General features: G+C 42.0%; 1 protein-coding gene across 2 annotated transcripts in view; it reads right to left on the bottom strand.

Annotated features, from left to right (window-relative positions):
* Nucleotides 1–20,457, bottom strand: part of MERTK (MER proto-oncogene, tyrosine kinase) — a 133,116-nt gene that overhangs the window by 43,457 nt on the left and 69,202 nt on the right. For both annotated transcript variants that reach the window (XM_063443667.1, XM_063443668.1), the window contains exons 7-9: nt 17,123–17,238; nt 14,367–14,550; nt 13,883–14,028 (exon numbers count right to left, since the gene is read on the bottom strand). In XM_063443667.1, coding sequence (XP_063299737.1) covers nt 13,883–14,028; nt 14,367–14,550; nt 17,123–17,238 — 446 coding nt within the window. The remainder of the gene's footprint in view (nt 1–13,882; nt 14,029–14,366; nt 14,551–17,122; nt 17,239–20,457) is intronic.

Below are 20,457 nucleotides of genomic sequence, written 5' to 3'. Positions count from 1 at the left end.
ACAAAAAGACAACCTTCACCCTCTTATAAAATCGGTGATCTTGTCTGGCTTTCCTCAAAGAACATCTCTACAAACCGTCCATCAAAGAAGTTAAGTTCCCTTTTTCTTGGTCCTTTTCCAATAATATCGGTTATCAACCGTAATGTTGTTAAATTGAAACTTCCACCTACTTTAAAGCTACATCCTGTTTTTCATGTGTCCTTGCTGAAGCCTCATCATCCTGACCCTTTCCAAAGAAATGTCACTACTTCTCCTGATCCCATATTGGTCCAGGGTGAAGAAGAATACGAAATTCAAAGTATACTGGATTCAAGGATCCATCGTGGCTCTTTACAATACCTCATCAGATGGAAAGGATATGGAATTGATGAAGATACATGGGAAAACTCCTCTGTCGTTCATGCTGACAAATTGATTTCCAAATTTCACAAGCGTTACCCTTCTAAGCCAAGTCAATAGCACCCAGAGGTTGCTCATTAAGGAGGGGATACTGTCATGCCTTAACTATGGTATCCTCTTACTTCCTGGTTCCACGGAGCTTAGCCACACCTCTTTATGACACGGTCTCCCTATTTAATCCGACCGCACCAGCTGATCGACGCTGGATTATTGAACTACGTTCCGTACTCACGAACCGGCTACAACATCGTTGTGAAAGCCCTCTGTTACCGGACCGGACTGGAAGACTTCAAGTTCCCTTCACCTCTCCTCATCCACGACTAAAGCTGAACTCTCTCCATTCAGGATAACCGCCTCTGAGGAGATCTCGGGAACCAGTGTTCTATGTGCCGGAAGCTAAGTAAAACCTCTGTGATAAGCGTTGCATCTCAAAGCTGTTATTTCCTGTCTCCAAAGTCCTTCGATAAAACAAACCCGTTACAGCTAACTTCAACTCATACTTATCTCAGTTAGCTGCATCTGTCTTGCTTCAGTTAAAGTCTATGGAACAGCTATTGTAACTTCTTATCACCTAATTCATTAATACTACTAAGAGACTCTTTCTGATTCAGTGTCTGCTAATTACTACCGTTTACTACTTAAAGCTACAGTGCCTATAATTGTGGACTTCAGTTATCGTTTACTACTTAAAGCTACAGTGCCTATAATTGTGGACTTCAGTTATCGTTTACTACTTAAAGCTACAGTGCCTATAATTGTGGACTTCAGTTATCGTTTGCTACTTAAATCTACAGTGCCTATAATTGTGGACTTCAGTTATCGTTTGCTACTTAAAGCTACAGTGCCTATAATTGTGGACTTCAGTTATCGTTTACTACTTAAAGCTACAGTGCCTATAATTGTGGACTTCAGTTATCGTTTACTACTTAAAGCTACAGTGCCTATAATTGTGGACTTCAGTTATCGTTTATTACTTAAAGCTCCAGTACCTGTAAATTGGAATTAAAGTCAATACCTTTTACTTTTTATAATAAATATTCAAACTATAAGAAATCTGCAGTTGTGTTCCTTCATAACAAATGTTTAGACGTGACACACTGCCCTTGCCAAGGCATCCTACAGAATGGATGACCGGAGCGGTATGCAGTGGCACCGCTGCTGGACCGTCATAAGTTATGGAGGTGTTTGCCAGCAGGCGGAGAGAGAGTTGCGGTATTCTTGGGGCACGTAAGGGGGGGCACAGGATGGGTTTTCTTTTAGGGGTGCCTTGGTCCTGGTTTGGCTGGGGTGTGGGCCTGGGGGGTCTGGGTAAGTTTTCTCTGGGGATGCAGTTTGGGGATATGGGGCATCTCCCCTTTGGTTTGTCCACTGGCCTGTAAAGAGTGAGGAGAGTTTCTGCTGCCTTCACCAACACTGTACCTGCGGTAGTTCCGCTGTTCTCCAAAGCACTTGGCGTTTCTCAACCTGCTTTTGGAAGTTACCATGTTGTCAGAGACCTCATGAGGTGGGGATGCCAGGGGTGGGTGATCGGACTTTGGCCGTGCTCGGCCTTTAGGTAGAGACGGGGTGCCGTGCATGCCCTACAGTCCCCCTCGGGGGTACTCGTGAGCAGGCCATGTCTGTTGGGAGCACGCCTAGAATTTTGCATTCCGTACTTGTTTTCAGTTATGTTGGGGTGGTGGTGTTGGGGATGCCTGAGCTTCAGTTGGTGGGGTCACTGGCTTCCCCCTTTAAGGGGAGGGAGAACCCAGCGCTCTCGCCTCCCGCTGTTGCCGGGCCACGGGTTGGCGTGCAGGTGTAGGGGCCATCTCTCTGGGGACTGTTGTCCACATTGACGTTCCTCAGGGTTGTCTTGCCAGGCCCCGGCCGCATTCCTGTTTTTTCTGAGGGCTTAACGGGGTGAATGTACTGCCTGCATTACACACAACTTTAAAAAACAAAATAAAAAAACAATACATATACACTGAAAACAAACAACCAACACCTGTTTGAAAATAACGAAAAAGATAACAAAAAACAAGAAAACACACATGATAAGGAACAACACCACAAACGCACATGGGAACATGTGCACCCTGCAGTTATTTAGTCATTTCAAACTTTGCGGACATGGGTAAACCATGGCCACCCCGATGAAGACCATCACACACTTATTAGGACACGGACAACAACAAAAATGAAAAAAAAAAAAGCACAGGGAAAAACCAAGGACAAATTTGGCACGGAGAAGTTGGAGTTAAGCGTTAGGGGTAAACGTTAACCAGTGTGTTGGTTGGGTTACAGAACTTTGCTATGATATGTCATTATCCTCCTCTGCAGTGCATGCGCCCTCCCCCCATCCACCCCCCCCCCCCCACTTCCTTGGTGGATCCAGGTTGCCCGTTTCGACTGGACTCCCAACCACTTTCCAGACGGTATGTCGCCGGACTGGTCTCGATTCACAAGTGCCTAGACTTCACTCTGTCCCTTATACGACTCCAATGGGCCTTATCTGAATTCTCCCCCCCCCTTTTCTGGGAATGTGTCACATGGATGACAGACTCGGGGTGGGGGGGTAACACTATCCCCGGGCAACTGGTTAGACCAGGGATTGTTTTCTGTAAATATTTTAGTTTTAGTTTGTATTCTTTATCCTACCTTTCTTTCCCCCTCCCGGTCATCTTGTGGGTCTGACGGACCCCGACCTAACTTGGGACCACTTCCACACCTCAGGGCTAGACGCTTTCCCGATCATCTCACACGCTTGCAGATCATTTCGTAAACATAACGGAGTTGAAATTCTCATTCACAAGAGATGCAATTTACAGATCACGGGGTCCAGCTCGGACAGCGACGGGCGGTACCTATGTCTGACCGGTATGCTAGGGACTTAAACGATTTATTTAGTAAACATATATGCACCGAACACAGCTGATCACCAATTCTGGAGGGATATGGGGGACCTTGTGAGGCCTCTTAGTGCAGGGTACTTGGTATTGGGAGGAGACTGTAATGCTACTCCTTGCTCGGCAGCTGACAGACGCGCGGCTCCTGGGACTCAGCGTTCTCCTGGGATGGGAGCCAACAACAAACTTTTACGTAGTTTTATAGACGACTGCGAATTGGTGGATATTTGGAGGCTGCATCACCCTGACAAACGCAACTACACGCTCTACTCTGAACCTCATGGGACGTATTCTCACAATGACATGTTTCTGGTATCCAGAAAGACTATTCTGGTGCTACAGGGGGCGGACATTCGTTCCTTCTCGTAGTCGGACCATGCAGATTTATTGTTGAAAGATAGAGAGGTTGTGGTGGAACTGACTCCTGGTGGTACTTACTCCTCAACGACACGCCAGATGTCAATGCGGCCATTGTGTGGTCTGCCCATAAGACGGTCATCAGAGGCCTATTCATCAAGATAGCAACATACAAAAAACGGCTTAAAACTCAGAAGGTCAGAGACCTGCAGGAAGCCGAACTGAAACGGCCCGCAAGTATGATGTTGCCCATGATATGACCTGGTCTTGCCAGTTTACTTTGAAAACGCAAATCATATGGATACCTTCCTTGCCAGGACGCTCAGACCAAGGACGCACTCGAGAATTATTACTCCCCCTGAGGCACCTGGAGAGGGACTTTTTACGAGCAACTACAGTTCATTATATATTCACTGCCCGATCCACACAGCTGAGAATGCTGATTGTTGCGAGAAATTACAGCAATTTCTGCAGTCGGTGACACTGCCCACCCTCCTTGACCATGACAAACTATTACTCGGATGAGATATTACCCCTGAGGAAGTATCGGATGCGATAGCGGCTATCCCGGGTCAAAAGACCCCAGGTCCGGACGGTCTATCTGGAGCGTGCTACAAGACGTTTAGCGAAATACTGGTACCAAGATTAGTCACCCTGTTCAATTCAGCGATAGCGGGGGAGCCACTTTTCCAGGAGATGACATTAGCTAACATCATCCTGCTACCAAAGGAGGGGAAAGACCCTTTGGAGATGGGTAGTTATATGCCAATCTCGCTGATCAATGTGGACGCTAAGATTCTGGCAAAGATACTGGTGACCAGATTGAAACCCATGTTGCAGACTCTGATCCAACCGGAACAGGTCGGATTCATCCCAGAAGGTCAATTGTACGAAAATACAAGACGGGTAGTGAATCTGGTGTGGTATATGGAAAGTGCTCGGACGACTTCTCTGCTCCTCTCCCTGGACGCAGAGAAGGCATTTGACAGGCGTCGAATGGCCACACTTGTTCGCGCTACTGTCCTATATAGGGATTTCCGAGCACGTGTAGTGCTTCAGGAAGATGGTGGTGTCACCTTTACCATTTGCAATGGCACCTGGCAGGGGTGCCTTATGTCGTCCCTCCTGGTCGCCATCGCACTGGAGTCATTTCTACAGCGGATCAGAGAGGCCCAGGCGGTGCACAGGGTGAGGGTCGGGACTGAGGAGTACAAAATGGCGGCTTATGCCGTTGATGTCATGCTTACGATTGTGGACCGCTGAGCTCCCTCCCCCCTCTGATAGATATCTTAGGGGACTACAGTCTAATATTGGGATATAAGGTCATTTTTACCAAATCCAGTGCTATGCCGATGCACCTGTCAGCTACCAGTGCTTTGCCGGTGTTTTATATGTGGGGAGCAGGGGAGGCGGGAACTCGTTTACCCCTTAGCCCAGTAACCAGAATCCCGAACCCTGTCCCCACAACATCACGCATTAAGTGTTGGCAAACTCCCCGACTGCTGCTAGGAGTGGGAGCGGGATGATATCAACTGTTTCTGTTCGGTCCCATCGGATGACCTTTCAACCACTCCCGCTCCCCTTTGTCTCCCCCCCCTTCCCTTATCACCCCTCCCTACTCCCTTTCTTCTGTACGAATACGCTTTATATTTGTTTAGCAGATATCCACCTGTACTAATGCCATTAACTATATAATTAGATTAGTCGGGTATTACTCATTAGAAGAGAGAGGGTAGCACAAGTTGGGCTTATTTTCACACTTTATCCCACTTGTTTCAATTGTTATTTAGTTTTTTATTCTACAAACTCAAACTCTTGCCAAAGGCATGCATACTGATAATACTGCCTTTCTGGAGACTCCTTGCTAAAAGCTGTGGTCCTCTGTTTTGTTGTCAACTAAACCTTAATAAGTATCAGAACGTTATTAAATCACGTAAACACAAGAAGTTTGTCAGAGATAACGACGACTATAGATCAGGTAGAATCTATAGACACTTTAAGAAAATCTCTAGAGTAGACTCGGACTACTGCACTACTTCTGAATATGAGACCTCAGATACAGATAGTGAACCTACAGCAGTGCCGCAAACTAGACAAGCCACACAGAGAGGCAAAGGAATCCTCAAAAAAGGAGTGTCTTTTTTAGGGCAACTACAGAGGGAGGGGGAACAACCCATACAGTACAGGCAAACTCGCAACAGGGGGAGAACTCGCAGACGGTACTAGAAGGAGACACTAGAATAATTAATATCTCAGACACCCCTCTCACCATGTTACAAGAACAAGTAATTATGAAGGGTCTATCTTTCGTCCCAACTCCACCATTCTGCAAATTTGAATGGATTAAAGATATAAACTTGTTTGGGAGGAAGCTAGCCCTTCACAAATTCTTTAAAGTGAGAGACGAGAAAAAAGCCAAAGAACTAGGCTTTGATGAAAGAGAATACCAATGTGTTCTTGACTTGGTGTCCCTTCTTGAAACCAATGATAATGCTTCCCCCCCACCATATACGGATCTGCATCCAAAAAGTAAATTTACTCCGAACTTTCGTGAATTTAAAAGCATTGACATGTTCGTTGAGTCCACAACCAATATGATTAAGAACCTGAACATTGATACCTTTAAGGTTAAACCGAGACATAACCTCACAAAAAGGGAATGGAAAGCATTAACCGATCTAAGGGACAATGAACAGGTTATCATCAAACCGGCAGACAAGGGGGGCAACATTGTCATTCTAAACAGACTCCACTACACTCAGCTAGCAGAAAAGATACTCGATGATGCAAGCACTTATAAAGTCTTACCATCAAACCCTACTTCCAAATTCCTCTCTGAGTTCAAAAATCTACTTGATAGAGCATTCGATCACGGTGTACTCACAAAGGACGAATATGCGAGTATTTTTGTAAAAAATCCAGTAATATCTACCTTCTACTGTCTCCCCAAGATACATAAAGGCTATGAACCCTTGACAGCTAGACCGATTGTATCAGGCACTAACAATCTAACATGCAAAGGTAGCACCTACGTAGATAAAATTCTACGACCCTATGTAGAAAAACTACCGTCCTACCTTAGAGATACAAAAGACACTCTAAGATGCATTACATCAATCAAAGTACCACAGGGGGCGATGCTTTGTAGCCTCGATGTGGAGGCACTTTACTCCTCAATACCCCATATAGGTGGGATACAGCACGTTGGCACTTTCCTTGAAACAAGGGGCTCTAGCCACTCGCACCATACCACCTTTGTACTAGACCTTTTAAAGTTCATTTTGACTCATAATTTCTTTCTTTTCAACAACAAATTCTATCACCAGGTGCAGGGCGATGGGGACGTCTTGTGCCCCCTCCTATGCCTGCACCTGGGATGGTGGGAAAAACATATTGTCTATTCAGAGCGCTTAAAACATTATATGGACTGCGTCCATCTTTGGAAACGCTATATAGATGATATTCTGGTCATATGGACAGGAACCCAAGAACTATTCACAGAATTTGTGGAAGTTTTAAATACTAATGACCTGAATCTTCGTCGAAATTGGGCTATCATCTTTGAATTTCCTAGACTGCACATTCACGATTACTGAACAACTCACGATTCAGACCACTCTATATCGCAAACCTACTTCCACTAACAATATGCTCAACTGGCGTAGTCACCACCCTAACCCACTAAAGAGGGGTATTCCAGTGGGACAGTACTTGCGCCTTAAAAGAAATTGCTCATCTGTGGAAGACTTTATAGAGAAAGCAGCCATACTGAAGGCAAGGTTTAAAGCCAAAGGGTATCCTAATAGATGCCTGAAACAGGCATACCAAAGAGCACTTTTAAGTGAACGTGAGGATCTCTTGGACAACCGTCCCAAACCATGCCCCCCTAAAACTATTAGATGTGTGGCTAAGTTCGATGCAGGATGGGACCCAGCGAAAAAGATTTTGGCTAGGTTTTGGCCATTACTTACTCAAGATAGACACCTTAAAGATGTGATCCCCCCACATGTCTCAATAACAGCCAAAAGAGGCAAAAACCTCAAGGACATGCTAGTACCCAGCCACTTTTCCAAATGCAATACTAGTAAGGAAAACTGGTTAAATGTGTACGGCACCTACCAATGTGGACGCTGTGTGGCCTGTCGCTACATAGATAAAGACTCCAAATCCATCACAGACTCCTCAGGCACACTAACCATCCCTATCAAACAATTTTTTAACTGTAACTCCACAGGACTAGTCTACCTACTCACATGTAAATGTGGTAAAAAATATGTGGGAAAAACTATACGCCCCTTCAAGAGGCGTATGATGGAACATATCCACTCAGTTCCATCAAATAGGGATACCCCTGTGGCTAGACATGCTAGAGGACACCATAGTGAAACATTTAGATGCTTCAAATTTGCAGGGGTTGAGAAGGTCATTGTGGGAAAAAGAGGGGGAGATCTGGATCTGATCTTGAGGCAGAAAGAATGCTTTTGGATCCAGACATTGAACACTCTATCCCCTTGTGGCCTCAATGAAGGCTTCACATTCACCCCTTTTATTGCATCATAAACCCTTCATACGATATATATTAGTTGCTTGTCACCTATCCTTACAAGTATCATTATACTAATATGTCACTTTCATGAACTGTTGTAAAATGAACCACGGCAGCTATATGTGTTTATTGTTAATAGCCACCTTGTGATAAGCTGTGTCTCAATATGCACTTTATATGTAACCCATTTAATACGTTCTTGCCGTAAATCCGGGGAACAACCCACCCCATGGGCTATTCATCCATTGCCATACCATGGAGAATGGGTATTACTGTCTCTCTTGAGCCCCTAAGGCAATACCATACTGTATGAATGCGTTTACGTTATAAAGAACGAGACCGGTACACGAGCAGGTACCCATGGTAACTCATTATACATGAGTTCCAGATTCGGCACCTAGCTCCGCCCCTCTGTTTCCGATTGGGGCCTCACCATCTGATTGACAGATTGGCGAACCACTCACAAACGGCTATTGCGGCTGAATAGAACGCCGCCCACACTCTTCACTGATTGGCTCATTTCTTTCAGTACAACATACTTAACACGAGTCCGGAGTCAGTTCTCCGTTGATAGCCTTTGAGAAAGGCGCTCTCTTTAGCGCCGAAACGCGTTAGGCAGAAGTAATGTTCTTTTAAAGCACAGCACTTTTTTCTTCACCATTGTTTTGGGTGTTTAATCAGGGCAAGGAGGGTTGGTAGCCGGTTTGGAGCGTTATTCAGGGTTCAGTATGAGTTTATACCTCAGATTTGGCACAGATAGGGCACTAGCCCTTAAAGATATATTGTACCTTAGGAGATAGTGTGAAGCAATTTGTAACACGGTTCTAGGACTTTATCCTCTTAGGTAACCTAATACTGGGGTTCTACTAACGGGCTGTTTGTACACTCCAAGGATTTATTCAATTTCTATAGCAGGTGTGAAGTACTCTATATCACACGGGCTGTTACAGTATCCTGGAGTTAACCAGTTTGTGTACATTGTTGCTCTGGGTATTGGAGAGGTTCTCATAGTAGCCACTATAGCTCATGTCCATTTCTATAGAGAGCAGTTTACTCTTGCATAGGACTATTATATAGCTACAAACTACTTCTACCTCCTTTTACCCATTGCCTAAGCTCATCCCTGAGCTCCCTGAGCTACCTTCCTACCCTCCTCCCTGTTGGAGTGCACTTATTATTTTTCACCTTTTATATTCTTTTCTTTTTACATTTACTTCAAGTTCATGGTTTTGTATACCGATTAAATGATTTTTTATTTTAAGTGACTAACAACTCAGATCAGTATCTCACTAGTGTTCCCTGGACACCTGTCCTTGGTTCACACTCCAGTTTCGTTTTTGTATTGCATTACAAGGGTTATCCCCTACAGAGATACGACCTGGACACACTGAATTTATCTCTGTTTTCAGGGATTTGTTCTTTATCTCATTTGTTGTCAACTATCATGATCTCTGTACGGTGTATTTTGAGACCATATTGTAACCGCTTTGTATTTTGTAATGTGATCACTGTCCACTGGGAAGCTAAAATAAATAACAAAAAAAAAAAAGAAAGCATGATAAAGAATTCGCAATCGCACCTATTGGAACACATGGTGCGTTGAAATTACATTGAGAGGAAAGATAAGGTAATAGATGTGAGGATCAATGCGTTCTACAAGATAAGGACGAGTGTGACACGGAGGAATGGCATCAATGGAGCGCATTGTGCGTTTTACTCACGGGTAAACCAACAGACAACATCACCAGGTGCAGCATCAAGAAAGCAAGTCATCCACTGGCGATCAAAAAGCCCGGGAAATTTTTTTCAAAGAGCTATTTAAGAAACTCTCCTAAGGGCACTTCCTAACCTGCATTCTACCAACTGAGAAAACCAGAGAACTGACAAAACGTGTTTTAGGAGTCTGTTTGTAGGATTTTATACCTAATCGCTTTTTAAAAAATAAAATAGTTCATCACTACTTTTCATGTGGAGTTTCATATTATCCTGACTGAACCATTTACCAGTCCTGTGTGAGAAACATGAAGAGGGGGCTGGATCTCCCTTAAGATCCAAAGTATTATACACCAGAGCCAAGTGATACTTTTGGAACCACCTTTGTGAGTGCTTCTTACATCTCTTTTATACTCTTATTGTTATTATTTATTTGCACTATCGGCTTTTGTTTCTGTTCTATTTTACGGAACATCAATTTCAGTATAAGTACTGTGACAAAAGTACTCCTGTCCTTTGGTACCTTGTCCTGGGATTGGGGTGTTACACACAGTCTTTTCAGGCTTTAAAGACACTTCACACGCGGATTAGGTAAAAGGACTTGCTCTTTTTATTGTGGTTCCAAAATTCAACAATGTGCAGTATAACAAATTGTAACAAAATAAAGAAAAAAAATCCTTGCTCTTCTGAGCACTAACTAAACAAAATAATTAGCTAACTGGGTTGGATGGCTTGTCCATTTCCCAACATAATTAAACATAAATATCCACCTTACTGTTTTAGGTTCTCTCAGCTCTCTCTTGAAACTCACAGGAAGCAAGCACAATCTCTACTTCTCCTTTAGCACCTGCAATTAACAATCTTTTTCAGGTGACGTAAATCAGAGGGTTGAAACTCTGGAAATGGACTCCTCATCTGCAGTTTCCAAGCAACCTCCAAAAGAGGGAGTGGAGCACTGGCCCACCCTACTCTACAAGTGCTCCACCCCAGGGCCCAAACATACACTAATATAAAGTGCAATATTAATTTTAACACAACACATTTCCCTGGGGCTAATTACACAAAGTAGGAACCTTCCAAAATCTGGGGAGATATATAGACTCCATCCAACACAATTCTTTGCTTTCGGTCACAGTATGTATTTATTATATTTATTTATTATACTTGTAGCTCCACTCCAATTTATATGGTTTTTAGTATGATAAAAAGTTAGCCCAAGTATCAAAAGTTAAGGAAAGTACATATAGATCAAAAAATTGTAACGTAGCTAGTTACATATTAAAAATGTTCTGTCTAAAAAGGACATTGAGAGGTGTCAGATACTAAATGATATTAAAATGCGCTCTGGTATATCAAATTTCTAAAACCAAGATTTTATAAGAATACTAGAACAGACAACAGCCCTTTGGTTACTCCCACTCCGACACGTATCATACAGATCTTAGCAGAAAGAACCTTAGCCTGTAGCATATTAAACTCATCCCGCCCTCAAGGGCAGGCTGGGAAGCCAAGGTCCGAAATGCCAGCATGTTCACTCTGTATGAGAGATACAGCAACCTTGGACAATCGTTTTGGCCTACATTGGGCTCCTTAGTGATGTGTAGCTGATACCCCACTAGGCATAGTGAAAAGGGCGATGTCTGGGTTATACCTTTGAAATAGGTAAATAGGCAAATCAGATAATAACAAGAGTTTATGTGAACAACAAACATGGACAAACGCTCAAATAACTTGTTCTTCTCTGAGATCCTGCTCAGGTTTCATACAGTTTTTAGCTCCCTTGTGCCATTACAGCGACAACATTAGCCTGTCACATATCAGACTGACCCCATGCTCAAGGGCAGTCTATACCCAAAATGCCAGCAGGGGCAGGGCCAGTCTGAGGGTATAGGTTCTCAATATAATGACACAAGTGGGCAAAAAAACCTGTTTGAGTCTTGAGCGGCAACTAACAGAAGGGCAAGTTCTTGAGTTTTTGCCTGTTCTCAGTTTTCTCATATTCTCTGTTTTAATATAAAATATATTTTCCCATGAAGATTAGAACTGGTTTTGTGTTAAATTGTAACTAATGGAAATTCTTTCATTTTCAATTATTTGTGTAAACAAAACTTTTTTCTCTAAACACTAAACATCACATTTCTCATCCACAGTCCATATTACTTCCCCCCACCTGCGCCTTAGAACGGGTAATTGGTTGTGAAGAGGATAACACAGGGGTCCCCGAGCGAAGTACAGGTATTGGATTAAAACCACAACTAAACCTCAATTTACTTTATGTACCCGTTTCATGCAAAAGTATATATATTTTTTGTTATTGTGGCTTTCAGCTTTACTTTGTAACTCAGCTACTAGATCATTAATGTAAATATGCTGCCCTAGGCTAGCAATGAAACCATATATAAAACATCTGTGCGTATAACCAACCACTAAACAAGCTCATTGAGATCAGCTCACAATTTATAGGAATAAAGGAGGCTGCAAGTAAGCTAACAAATCAATTCAGCTCTATGCTGAGACCACAGTAAACAAGTTGTGTGCGACTCAATTAGAACATTCCAGGATGTGGCTTTTATTTGGACTCAAGAATGGGGACTTGCACAAGCTTGCCAAGCCCTGAAAGCAACAGAAACAACCGCACGTATAATACACACAAACGCGGCCACCACTGAAAGATGCTAAGGGGATTCTCTCCTATGCAATCACTGTAATCATTGTTTCAGGGCTTTTATTATAACTGTGTTTTATTATGGTCTGTTGCTAGATTCAGACACATCACTCGGTTATGAAAATGCAGCACCATAAAGCAGAGACAAGTTACAATGTCTAACACCTACCAAGACACTGTAAATCCAAAACGATTTATTCAATAAACCAGAAATTATGAAAAATTCACCAGACAGTTACAAGTTTGTAAAGTGGCTCTCTAAGCACAATAGCGGCATTGTATTATTGTAAGGTTTATGGTGTAGGAAGTACTCTAAACCCACACTCATCTCTTAGGACAACCTATAACTGCAGCAATTTGGGGGGGGGGGGGGAATGGCTCTAGCTATGAGACAAAATCAGGCAGCAGGATTTATCTTCCAGACGGCCTCTATTACTCTTGACCAACCTGTTTTCTTTCTGGCAAGAAAGAGATGGGTTGCTGCTGCTATGCATAGTAGCTATAGACATTTTAACAATTTGTTGTTTTGTTTGTTTGTTTTTTTAATGCCTTATCTACATACCTGTAATGCATTACAATGACGCAAGGGAAGGAATGCTGAAAAGTGTGTCCCTTTAAGCCAAAATAACCAAACTAGGAAAATGTTCTACTCAACTTTTTTCATCATGGATATTTTGGGCCGAAATGTACAATTTCTTTATTAATACCCCACAATTCTCCCGTGGGATTCTAGTTATTTATTTTACTTTATTATTATTATTATTTTATTATTTATATAGCGCCATCAGATTCCGTAGCGCTGTACAAAGGGTGGACTAACAGACATTTAATTATGATACTAGCTTTGTCATTAAATAATGTGTATTTTGACAGATATACAAGAAAGAATAAATAGTTACTTAGTATAGGGGTCCTGAAGATCTTCTAGCTTTGCAGGTCATTCTATTCCATGAAAAGCAAAGAAACAACAAAAAACAGGTCCAATATTGCTTTAATGCTAGCATCATAAGATTAATTGGTGACAAATTACAATGTTTCAACCTCCTGTGTCTGTCTTTCTCTTTGAGAATGACCAAAAAAAGACATTGTACAGAAATAAAACAAGTACGAAACTCAAGACCAGATAGACGTAACATCTCAAGTAGAAAGCAGTAAATAGCAAGATGGCAAGGTCACAAATGTATCACCAATAAATCTTATACTGCTGTAATTGAAGTAGCAGTTGGCATTTTTTTCTTGTTTGTCCTTGAGAAACAAAATGTATATCTTACACAGTACAATCAAAACAAATATCAGAACAACGTAACCAGCACTTACTGGAGTTCCAAAAGCCTTCCATGCATGCTTTATTTTGAAGCCCTGAAGGGGTCCATTCCTATCACTGTTAAGTGGTTGGATCCAAGCTACTTCTATAAGTGAGCCATTTATCACAAGGGAGATATTCCCAGGAGCATCAGACGGAGCTGGTGATAAAGAGTTGGAATGTGTAGAGTGAATGATGACAATACATTAAAAAATATATATTTTAGAGATCTCCAGAATGTTTTATACATTTATGATTAGTAAATACAATTAGTGAAAGCAACACACCAACCTGCATGTCTCACCTTGTAAGGTGATTAACAGCAAAACCTACATATAGCATTTGCCTAAATAAGGTATGCAGAATGAGCTGATATGACCCTTCCAACACGTTCACCACATTGGCAGTCAAAATTCACAGTAAGTGGAACCCTTGTGTATGGCGCACTAACACAACAGTTTTGCAATGCAAGCATGATATTATGGGTAAAGATCTCACCTCCTTCAGTTGTATTGGCCAATACCCATGAGCTTGGAGAAGACCAGCCCACCTCATTTCTGCAGGAGACACTAATGTTGTATTGGGTGAAGGCCTTCAAACCACTGATGTTATACGAGTGAGGAGGTACGAGGGTAGGGAAGAACATAGAAAGGTTTCTGTACAATGATGTGGTCTCTTCAACCTGTAATTAAAAAAAATAAAACAAAAACTCATTACAGACAATAAGAAGCCCAACACTCATAAAACTCAAAGTGTGTTCAAAGCATAATCGCTGTGCGTGAATGCAGGAATGATAAGTCTATGACAGATAACTGATGGGTATAAGTGATGTGACATTGTTACGGATTTCTTGAACTTTGTATATACTCCAGTAGAGCCAATTCTTCATCCTTGGGTTCTCAAAAGAGGGCAGAAATATGGGATTATCGCATATTATCTTTCTGATTATTTTCTGTCTTTCACCATTATTATTATTATTATTATTATTATTTTTATATAGCAACAACAAATTCCATGGTGCTTTACAATTGGTGGACTAACAAACATGTCATTGTAACCAGACAGGTTTGACATACAGAAACAGAGGCGTTAATGGCCCTGCTCATGGAGCTTACATGCTAGAGGCAGTGGGGTAAAGTGACACAAAAGTTAAGGATAGTATTAGGGAAGTAAATTAGTAGAATAGTATTCACTGAAGACTTAGTGTGGTTTTTTTTTTTTTTTTAAATCATAATTTTTGCACAGTTCTATACCCGTGACCATAGCAAATTTCAGATATTGTTAAACGTCACTGTGTTTCCATAATCGTAGTAGTCTGTTTGCATAACATGAATCAACTATGGAACAAAGGAATTTATTGACTAATCAGCAAATTGTAATGAGCTGGCATCCAAGATCTAAAACCTTTCTGAAATTTTGTATTTTGGTTGTCAACTAAATGCTTATTTCGATACAGCGAAATTGTTCATGGAAATTATAGGGAAACCTCTTTCGCAAAAATCCAAATATAACAGTTTGCAAACTAATGGGAATCAGTAGGTGTAATTGTGTATTGTTTGTTTCTTACTGAAATACAATGCTCACACTGTACAATACTAAGGAATCTAGCAGGGTAAAGTGTGACTTGTTAGGAATTGAAAATACATTTCAAATTTTAGACCAGAAAAATAGCTGAACTGAAAACAGAGCTAACAAAGATTTTTTTTCGATTCTGCCAATTTGATCTGAAATTCACTTTGAGTTTACTTTTAGTGAGTAGTTTGTTTGTTGGAAATGGATATTGCGCATAACAGGTTGTTAGGATCTACTGAGTGACTGGACTGGACAATGTGGGGTTTGTTCACAAAACAACTTATTTTAATACAATTAACATTGAAATGCATTTGCCTAGATTTTGGAGTTAAAGTTTCCGTTTCATTGTTTATGTGAGTATGCTCTATCCATTTTTTTGTCCCTCCAGATCTTGGGGACTACATCTCCCATAATGCTCTTAGAGTGATACTGCTAGCAAAATACCAGGGAAGATGTAATCCACAACTTCTGGACTCGAGTGTAGGAGATTGCCTGTCACAGCATTCTAGTGAGTTTTTTTCCCTTTATCATACAGTAGTTTTCCCAATTTTAGGGGACTGTCATGACCAAATTCTGGACTACTTCTCAGAAAAAAAACTAAACATTGTGACAGGTGATGATATCACCAGGTAGGTTTTTAATTACAGAAAATAAATAATAAACTAGTGCTCTTTTTAAATTTAATTTGAAAAAAAAAATTTAACTTCAAATACATTTGAATTTTCCCAGGATAAACTATTTCTACCCTTGCATATATCTCAGTAACCTTTTGGAACCATATGGATGTGCGACAGTGATAAAATACTATTTTATGATATCCATAACCTCATGTTACTACTGAATGTTATAAAGGAACAAAAGTTCAAGTGCAATTGCTTTGTCTGATGGTGTGAGTCAGGACACTGATGCAATGTTATGTAAACCCATTGCCCTGTCCTGAAATATCTAATCTCAGAGCTAGACGGAGGTAATAAGGTAAACACCCAATAGAGGGACTGGGGTAAATATACAGGCAATATTTTAAGGTTCATTTATCCGTATCTGGGTCTGAGTGATACGTGAAATCTGTGTCACACGTCCAAGAAAATATCAGCTAAATCTGAAATACCACAACAGAGACAACACCCTTTCCTGCCACTACCAGGAAAATGCAGGAAATAACTTAATTAATCTTACTTCCTACACTAAACTGAACAAAAAAAAAAAGAAAGATAAAAGTAAATATGGGTATTTAAATAAAAAATAAAATACATCTGAAATAACTTAAAAAACCCAATGTGAAATGGCAGAGTGTGTATAGAGGGTTCACAAAGTCTCAAAAGACCTAAGGATATCAAATAAAGTATCATGTACAGTGCCGTCATACTGGCGGTAGGTAAAATACTGGTGTCTAGAGCCTACTATCCATTTATTTCTTCATAAAGGAGACAAATACATGATGACATAGGCATTGCTGGAGGAAGGGGGATGTGAGCCAAAAATCTTAACATTTAGTGTAGGGGGGCCGCTGCTTTGAGAAGCAGCTTTGATTATAAAAAGAAAGATCAGCAGTACAGTGCTTCTTCTGGCTGCTAGGGGAAGGGAATTGTGCTTTCCAGGAACTGTTGAAAATCATTGCCCATGCTCATGAAAAAGGCAAAGGAAGCAAAGTCTAAATATATTGTATTAGTGCCATCCTTTACCTGTATACTACAATTGCTCACAGGAGAATAGGAATCAAATCCAGGGACCCAGGATAACAGGATCCCCATTTCGGTTTTGTTTAATACGATTACTTTCTCAGGTGGAGCAGGTAGATCTGGAGAGAAAAAGAAAAACAACATTTTAAAAAAATAAGACTATAAGATTATAAGACACTATAAAAAGACTATAAAAATATTATTTAACGGGGGGGCGGAGCTTGACCACCAGCCTGAACAGACGCCATGCTTGCAGGCTCCTCCGAGCAACCTTACTAAAACGAGAATATCCCGAAAAGTAAAGCCCATCCAGCTCTCAAAAGCCAACAGGCACACTCCATAACGCCTTCTGAGGCGATAGATGCCTTTCTTTCTTCCATCGCACCAGCCTAGACGGAGGCGGAAAATCGGGGCCTACCCCGCGTTGACGCTCCCGAGCCTGGAGGCGCTCCTCTCCCAACAAGTAAGGGACGACTATCCCCAGACCTCACCAGCCACCCAGGCCCAAATGCCAGCAATGGGCCGTCGCTCGCAGAAAACGGCGACTGACAGCAGAGACATCGGGACAATGTTACAGAGGCCCGCGCAGCCCAAACCCGCGCTCGCGGCAACCCCGCAGCCCGACTCCCGCACTTACCCAACTGAGCAGATGGGGCCCGAACGCCCGCTGGCCGCACAGCCGACGACACCTGCGGCCCACACCGACTCCACACCGACGACCAGACACGACCTGAAGGTCTTACTGGCTGACTTCCACAAGATCCTGGCAACGGAACTCGCCCCTATCAAACAGGGTATGAAAGCCATTGCAGACCGAGTACAGGCCTCCGAGAGAGACATCTCGGACATACAATCGCACGTGTCAGAGCTCCAAAACTCGGTCCAACAAGTTTGGTCACAACAACGAGCAATGTCTGCACAGTTGACGGCTATGGAGGACCGCCACCGCCGCACCAATATAAAAATAAGGGGTGTCCCAATGGCAATCTCCGCAGACGAACTACCACATTATGTCAGGCGCCTACTAGCCTCTATCCTGCCACATGCAGTGGCAAAAAAGCTGTCAATTGAGGGGATATACCGCCTACCTGGGTCAGCAAGTGCAGCCACCAAAATGCCAAAAGACGTCATCCTCAGATGCCTCACTACACAGGACAAAATACAGATAATGGCAGCAGTCAAAGGCAAAACTCCGATAAACTTCGAAGAGGCCGCCCTGACATTCTATCAGGACTTAACAAAAGCAACCCTCCTGTGGCGAAAAACTTTCCAACCAGTGACAACCCAGCTCCGAACAGCAAACCTAAGCTACAGGTGGGGAGCAAACGGTTCCCTGACGGTGACCCGAAACGGAAGCCTGCACACACTCACCTCGATTGAAGAAGCAGCACCATTCCTGACAGCGTTGGACCTGGCACCCTCGGCGGTCAGTGAACCCCAGAGAACCCCCACTGCCGCGACCACTTGGAACCCAGAACGCATAGCATCATTCGTCCCGAGGTCCGAGAGCACACACCAGACGGAACCAGGAACAAGCACAAGAAGCGACCCGACATAGGGCTCTGGAGAACCGGACAGGGACTTACTTACCCAACACAACAGTCCCAAGTTCTCCCATGACACCACTTGGTCAGGACTCAAGGCTCAGAACAATAGGTTCAGTTATTATGTGTTAACTTACACTTCAGTGCTTCTCTCCCCTTTACTTTATTTCACCCACCAAGATTGCTCAATAAGGAAGAGCTAGCTAGCAACATGGCGCACAGCCCAGGGTCAGGGACACCACCATGACACTAACCCTCCCCGCAACAGGGAACGACCACTCCCACCACACATAACCCCATGGGCGACCCCAGAATCCAGCGCACACGCCGACCCCCGCCACTCCCTTGGTTAGGAGTGAACATACACAGCGCATAGACCCAGCCACGGCACATCATACGTACCCTCTCAGCCAACATAACAGCCATATTCTACCAAAGCCCGCACTGCTACAAGCGCTTATCGCTGCCTCACCTTGCAAACGTACACAGGCACACATGCCAAATATCCAGCTTAACACCCCTCCACCGGCACTCTGAACAAGCTGAGAAATCACTATTAGGTTAGCGTAGGAACTCTGTACGCCCGCTTCACACAAGCTACCTAGACTTACACAACCTTGTAAAACTAAAAAAAAGTGCACGAACCAAATGTTAACCATCTAAACTCATACAGCATGTTTTATACCTAATGTTTACCACTGTATTATGTACACTGTGCACTGAAAAATAAAGAATTAAAAAAAAAAAAATATTATTTAACAAAACAAAATACAAAAACAAGCTTTCAAGAACAATTTTCTGTTTAATCATTATCAAATCAGTTCCCAACTTGTGTGGTCAAGTAAAGTGTTTTGCTTACTGAGACACTAAGCGTCATGACCACTATAGCTTATTCTAGTTGTTATGGTACAAGCATATGTGGGATCCTTTACACATCAGTCCAAACTTAGACATCAATTTTAGGGTAATAGCAATAAGCTAAATTGTCCAAATGTGGACACTTTTGTAAAGGTAACACAAAACTTCTGCCAAGTATACAAGTAATGAGACACAAATGTTTGGGGGTTATATGTTCAAATAACGAAATCACAAATTCTTCATATCCCATAGCTGGGAAACAGAATGACCTGATATCTACATGAAGCATGTAAAACACAATGTAGAAAAACACACAGGCTTATTTACTAAAGTGAGAAATTAAAAGTGGTTTCAAATTTAAGGCCAGGGTAGCCAAACTGAAAACATAGCTGGCTTAGAGATTTGTTTCCACTTTTGCTAAATTGACTATATTATCTTATCCATTTGAGTGATATCTGTCCGGAATTATGAATAAGTTTCAAATTTTAGGTCAAAACAGCTGGCAATGATTTTTTTTTTTTTTTTCAATTTGGTTATTGTGTCCTAAAACTTTAAATTAATTTTCAACTCACTTTGAATTCTTGACAATTCAAATTTTAGATTACAAATTCACTTAAGATACATTTAGCATGAATGTAAATTTGCATCCAACAAAAGTGTTAAACACAGCATCTATTACCACAAATTGCTGTTCACAGCACACATTCACAGTACGATCAAAGACAGATTGAGAAGTCAAATATTTTACTCAGCATTTCAGCACAAATCGGTCATTTGATATAAAGAGGAACCAAATTTCACAAAGTGTTTCACATCCCGGTTACGTAATATTTTTCCTTAACAAGACAGATGTTTCCAATCAGATGACAACTTTAACCCTTGAAATACCAATAATGGTAAATGCTGCTCACCACTTAAGATCCAAATTAATAAAAA

Source organism: Pelobates fuscus, chromosome 2 (assembly GCF_036172605.1).
Source record: "Pelobates fuscus isolate aPelFus1 chromosome 2, aPelFus1.pri, whole genome shotgun sequence".
Taxonomy (NCBI): domain Eukaryota; kingdom Metazoa; phylum Chordata; class Amphibia; order Anura; family Pelobatidae; genus Pelobates; species Pelobates fuscus.
Note: the sequence above shows the minus strand (reverse complement) of the source record. Positions and strands in the feature narration are given on the sequence as shown.